General features: G+C 38.3%; 1 protein-coding gene across 1 annotated transcript; it reads right to left on the bottom strand.

The window, feature by feature from the left end:
- Positions 1–3,080: 3,080 nt before the first annotated feature.
- Positions 3,081–8,638, bottom strand: LOC135472841 (NADH dehydrogenase [ubiquinone] 1 alpha subcomplex subunit 2-like). Its single transcript, XM_064752540.1, has 3 exons — positions 8,541–8,638; positions 4,694–4,800; positions 3,081–3,806 (listed from the first exon to the last, which is right to left on the bottom strand). Exons 1-3 carry the CDS (start codon positions 8,627–8,629, stop codon positions 3,718–3,720), a joined length of 285 nt encoding a protein of 94 aa, XP_064608610.1. The 5' UTR covers positions 8,630–8,638; the 3' UTR covers positions 3,081–3,717.
- Positions 8,639–8,879: the final 241 nt, after the last annotated feature.

The raw sequence follows: 8,879 nt of genomic DNA, 5'->3' as shown, positions 1-8,879 counted from the left end.
ATGTACAATGGCGGATGATACCAGAGGGTCTGGAGCAGATCAACGACCTCTGGCAAGATACTGAATGAATAACGGCACGTTGATAAGTTATGACGACGAATTTTCCCAAGTACAGGTTACGTACACATACTGGTGGAGGACAGATTGATCTGTCTTCCACCAGTATGGAAGACAGAGCGCCGAGCGCCGTGGGGCGCCAATAAACACCCCCAAAACAACGTTTTGCACGCCATGCAGGATTGAACCAGAATCTGGTGTCCGCCTCATGATTATAGTCGAGCACCTTACCACCGAACTACGTCTTGCAGTAAATCGAGATATTCAGATACTTCATATACACATGTGTAATCATAAATGTAACGTTTATACATCTAAATCGTGCCTATACTGTTTTCACCAGATGTTACACCGTCCAAGACAAGAAGCCATTAAATCACCCGAGATTAAGATATCTTGGTCGCGCAAGCGGAAGTGAATAAGTGTGAGGGTACATTCATTAGATCCTGCAGCAAGGTACCACTCACGACTGTATACATGTATGTCTTAGTTCCGAGCCAACACTAGCCTCTCGAAATATTCGCTACAAATAAGTAGTAACCCTATACCTTAAAACGATAAGTAGGAACAAACATAAACAATATCTGAAATCCTGCACAAAAAAATTAACCATGTTAATCTTAATTACAGCTCTATACTGGAATCAGTGAAAGTATTATAACTTTCAGGCATGAAAGTCAGTGTTTAGATAGCAGGAAACTTATGACACCAAGATTAACATCGGGCCTATAACAACAGTGAACTACTTCTTTGTCAAATTTATTTATTTCAGTTATCTTTCACGCCGGATTCAAGAACACGGATTTGAACACGCGATTTTAATCGTCTTATTTGTCTTTGTTCTTGTCAAATGCTATATTGGTGCAGTTTCTCTATATTTTGTGCTATTTAAATTCTGCTGGCTTTGGTGCATTTTCTCTTGTATATGTAACGTTGTTTCCCATGGAAAGCAAGACACAAATCAACTGTTGATCACAGCATTTTCAACACTACACAGCGCTGTCCAAAATCCCTCCGTTCCGCGGTTCATTACAATAGGATCCACAATAACAATGACTGGAAACATCCAGTCCAAAACGGTCTTCAATGCGGTAGACTCCTCAATATAATATATGAAGTCCCCCTTGGGAAATGACATTGTCCAGATTATAATGCCATGCTTATAAGAATACGATAACTTGATCAACGCAAAAAGTATGTAAAGTTAGTGCGCGGCTTAAACTTTCTAAAAGTGGAAAATGATAACACACATTTTAACACACTGGGCCTTATTTTTCAAGGTGTGTTCACCTGGCAACGCTGATCAGGTTTTTCATTCTTTCCACAAATTAATTCACATTGCCTCTGTTCAACCACTGGCATCGAGACTCGCCATGTTTGCATGTAAAATTGTTTCTTTGCTGTTGTCATTGATGTTTCCTGGCTTTTCTTTAGAGCTGAAACACGACCGACCCCATCGGCTAAAGGCTGGGGGTTTCTATGTGGAAAAAAGTAGGTAACATGGCCAGCAGAGATATTTGTAGTTATTGCGCACAACACTTCATAAGTAAAAAAAAAAAAAAAAAAGGACTTTAACTAGTCTACGCGTAGGCCTATCAGAAACTCTCTGGCTGTGGTTATGCCGAAAAAAAATCACAGTGTTGCAAATTCAGACTTCAAAGGAAATGGTCCGAGAACGGTACATAGCGAACGGACGTGCTACACTCATAAATACTCTTACCGATGACTCTCGAATAACCTCAGACACTTTGGTTAAAAAGCCACCTTGACTGCTTTGTTTGAAACGTTGCCAAGTGACAACGCGCGGTACCGATGTAGTAGCTTTATACGGGGAGTTATAATAATATTCCACCCAGTGTTATCGTATGTCGCCAGCACGGCTTATCTAAGCAAGAATCGACAAGGGCGGAGCAATACAAGGGAGATAATTACCCGAAAGCCCCACTTGAGCTGTCGGAGGAAACTGACCGATAAAAGGGTGATGGAATGTTATGTGCGTCCGAGTTAACCAGCCGTCAGTTTGATTTTGGTTGTGCGGATGACTGGAGAGCAATAACACAACACAGAGATAAGGTTGTCAGTGGGTTGTCGTCATACAGTCTATATATCAATCATACACTTACATGTAGCGTATACTGGACTAATGTTTTCTTTCAAACTGCCATTTCTAGTGAGGAACAAGAAGAATATTCCATGGAGGATTGGCTCTTCAAAACTTAAATGTGCTACAGAAAACAGGACACTCCTTTGCCTTTGCCGTACATATACAGGATCAAGCTCAATTCCAATGTAAGCTCAATTCCCAGGCAAAAGGACATTTCCTTTACAAGTGACTATACTTGTAGGGGCCATTGCCATTTATTTTGCACCCAATACTGCATCATTTTAGAGCACAAAGACTCCTCTGGAATCCTGCCTAGATGCTGCAACAGAAAAAACAGGCAACCCACTTCTCTTTTCCTTTTTGAGGAACAGTACTATTTTTGGAATTTTCTTGCACTGAACAAAACCAACATAATTTACAAATTATGCCACTTATCCTAATTTATATTTATAATTTTGCTGCATGTATAGAACCATACCATAACCAGTCAGGTTAATGAGTGGAGGAAACTGGGAAGCATCCAGAGAAAACCACTTCCCAGTGTACCATTTATAACAGAAGTTCCAACTCAGGACTGCAGCCAAACCATCAAGTGCCACTTCAAAGAAGGGTAATCAGACTGTGGAGGGGCAATCAAACTGTGGAGGGGCAATCAGACTGCGGAGGAGCAATTTCTTTATTCTTCATCAGGTACCTACATGGCCAGACAACTGCTCCGCCAAAAGTAAAACAATGGGATTTAAGTTTTTGCATTTCGTTTTGTTGGAAGTCAAGAACGTTGATACATGAAGCTTGAGCTGAGTTTTATAACATACAAAGCTGTGATACAGTTTTCAACAAAAAGCCTTGAAGGATGACAAAGCATCTTGTGAAAAGATTTGAATCAAAGGGTTTGAAATTTCAACACTATAAAATGACATTTCAAGCAAAAAAGAAACACCATTTATTGTTATTTATAAGCCTCATAACTGTTAATGATTTTAAACCTGCACACTTTGTGTCCATGGGATTGGATTGCCTTTAACCTCTAGACCAGGGTCTGTTCCCATCTCCAGAACAAAGTCCACACTGTATAGCTCTAGACAATATAATCCTTAGCCTGAACTAAACTGTTTGGAAAAAGTCAAACTGAAGCTTTAACTCTTTTATCATATATTTAACACTACAAAGCACTATATATACATACACAATGTCATTAAACAAACCATTCTTGTATTTTCACATCTTTTCTTTGCTGCCACAAACCAGAACAGTGGAAAAACCTATTAAGGTACATCACTGGCTTTACAAAACCAGTCATGTCTTTAATAAGGAGATGCAAAAAAAAAAAATATCCTGTATAAATATGCTGAAAGCTTGTGCTTGGTGAATTCACATGCGAGGGATCACAGCAGTAGTCACACATTTCCTTCTAGGTAATCCAATGGGTGAAACTGATATCACCAAACATTCTAACTTGTACCGCAATTGTGACATCTATACTGCGCACCATCAGGATGTGCCCAACAATGAACAAAGCATTTTCACAAAGTACTTGATTAGATGCAGGCCATTCTCTAAGTACTCTCTGATAGAATTTTCATGGAATTCAGGACATCATCTGCAGACAAGTTTGTCAAGGGCACACTTGTTTCACGGCCGTATTCTGAAATAGACATATGAAAAGTGAAAGGAGTTAATGAAAAGTGAAATGAATTGTTCAATAGAGTTATCATATAAGAAAACAGAAGAGCACACATTAGAGAAACTACTAAGAATACATTACTGTAGAACTGAAGATGACCTCCTAGGGAAATTCAGGATGACTGGTAGAACTCCTGCTGATTAAACATGTATATTGTAACACAATAACATATGGGACAATGAATTACGTATGCAGTGATATATCTCAGGGAAAGCAACTCTGTTCAACTTATTCAATGTTGTTAATGTTGATGTGTCACATTGTACTCAAGTTTATTTGACTTCCATAATATATCGGAAGATGAGCAAAGCCAAAGAATGGAGCAGTGTGTAAAACTGGACACTAGCAAGCCTTTACACAACCAGTCTATTAGCCAAAGAACGGAGCAGCGTGAAGGTGTTTTGACACTAGCAAGCCTTTACACAACCAGTCTATTAGCCAAAGAACGGAGCAGTGTGAAGGTCTTTTGACACTAGCAAGCCTTTACACAACCAGTCTATTAGCCAAAGAACAGAGCAGTGTGTAGGACTTTGGACACCAGCAAGCCTTTACACAACCAGTCTATTAGCCAAAGAATGGAGCAGTGGGTAGGACTTTGGACACTAACAAGCCTTTACACAACCAGTCTATAGCCCAGGAATGGAGCAGTCTGCAGGTCTTTTGACACTATCAAGCCTATCAAGTCTTTTAACCACAATCAAGCCTTATGATCAGCAGACCTTTTAAACACCAGCGAGCTTTTGACCACCATCAATGGTCAATTCAAACACGTCCACCAAAAATTAATGCAAGGGTTCTCCATATCTACCAAGATACTTTTTACTGCTGAAGAATGAAGCAAACCTTACCATATCTGGCATACATCTTGGGTTGTACTTCACTACATTCCCGCACCAGAATGGGAACCTGGGGATTGCTCTTTTTCACAGGTACATAATGCCTCTCAAGGAAGTCCCTGAAAATGTGTGATAAATCAGTCAGTTATATCTTGAAAGCCAAATCATGATAATGCAACAATAAGGATACAAACTGATACATTACTTCATGATAAAGTTCATTTTTTTATTAATGTACTTCATAGATCTTTCTGTTTAAAGATGATGATTTTCTCGTAATATTTATGCGACACTGGAGGACAAACAATACTTACTCAACCACTAAAGTTTAACACTTTAGTACTCCTTTTGGGCTAAAAAGTTTTGAAGATTTCACATCTTAATGGTTTCCTTACATCAGATATCTACAAATTCCACCATATATTGGTTTATATTAAACAAAGCACAATAAGGAAACTTCTAAAATGATTAATTTGACACTTTTGTAAATGCTACTGTCAAATTTAATAAGGCATTCAGAGAATCCCACCAGCTTGCCTGATATATATTTCACTTGTTCGACAACAGTGACTTTTAAGCAAACCAGGATGTCTGGTATGACAATGCCTGGTCTGTTTAGTCATGGTTGTGTGTACATCTACCAAGGACCTGCCCTATTTCTTCTAATTTTTGGGACATCTTGTCTCCTCTTTCTGGCAAATACACATGTAATTATAACAAGTTTACACAGTTTCTGTTTTCTGACATGGTAAGTCCGTCAAATGAATAATACTTCCATATCTTTACTTTTCCAAATAAAGTAAGAGAAAAAGGTAATATATGATTTTAACACTGTTGATAAAAGTCCTAAAAATTAGAAGAAATAGGGTACTGATGGAAGGTTGATTTTTTTATTGGTTTTAGTTTTATTGGGTGTGTGAATGTTTTTTAGTCATTTTGATTGATAGATTTTCAATGCAAAAATTTACCACTTATATAGACTTCACTTTGTTTTCTGTAGTAAAAACATCTCCACTAGGAAGTCTCCATGCAGGGCTACAATTCTTGCACACTGTTATACCTACAATAAAGGGTCAATGAACGGCCGTTGTTTTGCAGCTGTCTGACTACTTTTACCAAGTTTATGGGTTTAGAAATTTTCTTCTAGTTTCCTCCTGTATGCATATTATCCACAGAAAGCTTTCTGTAATGTATAGGGCTACAATTTGTGTGCAAAACTCCATTCAACAAAACTCAACACCATCCAATTTGGCTGAATGGGAAATGCGCTTGTGTATTTTTGTCAAGAAGTTGAGTCAAGCTGTGTGAATGTAGTCTATCAGCAAGCAAAGCAGAAATATTGTGAACGTTTTAAGGCATGTGACTAGACCAAAATGGTGGCGCCAAAGTTGAAAGAGAGAAACTGGTCTCACAATGAGACAATTTTGTTGATACAAGAGTATGGCCATGGCAATAAGCACAACCGACAAACCGACCACACGATTTTTCCAGCTGCTCGTCAATGTGTCTCATGCATTGGAGAGAAAGATGGAAATTTCCCTCCAATTTATTGAAAGATTGGCAAGTTGAATGCTGTTGAGTTAAGTTGAGTGTCCCTTCCACACTACAAATCAGATACGTCAACACTGTCCAACACTGTTGTCATGTGTTCAACCGTGTTGAGCTGTGTATTTACCAAATTTTCGTTTCGTTGAGTGAACCAAAGTTGACTGATTTTGGGAAATTTGGATGGAGATTTAGATTAGGTAGTTGAAAAAAAAAGGCTTAACCTTCAATCCATGTATCAGAGCCCATTATACAGGAGCTGAGATAAAAAAGCTTAACCTTCAATCCATGTATGATTGATTTGATTGATTGGTGTTTTACGCCGTACTCAAGAATATTTCACTTATACGACAGCGGCCAACATTATGGCGGGAGGAAAAAGAGCAGGGCCTGGCAGAAACCCACGACCATCCGCAGGTTACTCAATCCATGTATGAGAGTCCATTATACAGGAGCTGAGAAAAAAAAGCTTAACCTTCAATCCATGTATGAGAGCCCATTATACAACAGCTGAGATAAAAAAGCTTAACCGGACAACACCGACCCATTTCCCAATACACAATACTTTGCCTTACTAAATTGTACAGGCGAATTAAAAAAAGATTTGCATGTTTTAGTCCATGCCATTGTCCATGTTAAAGACATGACATCAAGAAAGTACATTCTTGATATGTTCTGTATATTTTTTGTGTTGTGAGGATTATATCTTGGGTTGGTCGTTTTGCAGTGTTAAATTGTAAAATACAGATATGCACATTTATTGACAATTTTGTAATTCCATAAAAGAATGCTGATCTGTATTGTTACTTTTGCCTGGTTAACTGCTTTAGAGTCTTTCTAAAATTCTGTCAAACATTTCCTTGTAAAACCCTAAGTCCCAAGATCTATGGGATATTGCAGAGACAAGGTTACTGCCTATGTTTGACACCCTTAACAGAAGTTCATTGTGAAAAGTAGATTCTTCAAGGAGCTGACATGAATCTACCACATGACAGCAACTTCAACTAACCTTACTACTAAATTTATCTTCAAAAATGACGATTATGATTATTTCTACCCACAATAGAAAGATCTAGGCATTTTGACAGGAATGGACAAGGAAAATGAAACAATCTAACTTTCCCCAAATGACCAGATCAGAATGCTCTGAGCTGTCACTGTCAAACTCCTCCAAGAAATGGTCACAGATTTATTGTTCAAATTGATACCATTGTATAATGAACGACATGCCTTCTATGTTCACTTATATGCATTGTGCCTGATCTGTTGTTGGCTGGCTGCTAGTTCTATATACATGTACATACAGTGTAAGCAGATATATTCAGACAATGCATAGGTCCCCCCTATCTGCTTAGTGCCCCCACTGTGCCCCATTCGATCTGTTTCTCACCCCCATTTGGTTTGCTCCCCCAATGAGTTCTTTTTAATGGGAATCATCGTTGACATCACCACTGCAAGGTACTTAATTTCCGAGCTTACCACTGAGGCCTTAAGAAAATTATACTTTGAAGCCATTTTTACCACATGAAATGAAGGTTGAAATTTGTTTTTGTTATATGTTATTACATGTCCTAAACTGCACACTAGGAAATAAAGCCAAAGCATTTCATATAACCTTTAACAACCTCCTTAACTCAGATACTCACAAATATCTGATTCAATGATTGGTTTATTGACTGACAGACAATAATATTTGAATAATTAATCTGACATTGCAACTGTCAGAAATTTCCAAAACTGTAGGTACTACGCCCTAGGGGGATACAGCTTCTAGGTGAATTATGTTTCGCAGTCTGCTTCACTGAAAATTTAGTAAGTTCTGCACATTTAACTCAATGACACCATTTTACACAAGAATACCACACAGTCGGCCTTCTTTATATTTCTCCACATTCTACAGCATCAAGTCAGCTACATCGCATTTGTTTGATCAAATTCATGTACGTGATTAATTGAGGTTGTGGCTGATGTCACATGGCGACACTCACTGAAAAGTCTGCTTTTCTTCCGAAGTTGAAAATCAGCAATCAACAAAGGCATCAACCTTGTCTACGATATGGTCTGTACATCCAATCATTTGTTCTGAGGATTATTTTGATGGGTTGGTTGTTGTGGTTTGTAAGATAGGAACAAAGAAAGTGTCAAATACATAATTTTCTGGGAAATGTCACATCAGGATACCCTTACACTCTTGTGTTGTTGTTGCACCCACATTCAATGGTTCGAAACACATATATATATATTATATTTCCTCCCCAGACATAAACATTATGTTCAGCTGACAGACAAAACAGCATTCCTTAAAATCCGTTACCTGACTCCTTTGCTGGCTGCAGATTTTTGACACAGATGAATTCTCAGTTCTTTGAGGTGTTGACCGAAACGCAGAGCACTGGCTGCCATCTTGAAGCTATTCACTTGTGTGACATAAAAGTTTCTAATCTAGAGGGAATACGGTTCTTTTCTAATCATGAAATAATTCCATCCTGTAGCGTATATCAAATCTACTTTCTATGGCCCATAATTTAGGGTATATTGAGGCAAATATGAATGGCTGGATGGTGAAAACTTCACTACAAAGAAGACCAATAATAAAAAATACAATTACTTTCGACTATTTGGCTAAGTTAGAGTTTTGCACCATCTCGCCGCT

The sequence above is a fragment of the Liolophura sinensis genome, chromosome 8, assembly GCF_032854445.1.
Source record: "Liolophura sinensis isolate JHLJ2023 chromosome 8, CUHK_Ljap_v2, whole genome shotgun sequence".
Classification (NCBI taxonomy): Eukaryota; Metazoa; Mollusca; class Polyplacophora; order Chitonida; family Chitonidae; genus Liolophura; species Liolophura sinensis.
This window is presented reverse-complemented; position numbering and strand designations above follow the sequence as displayed.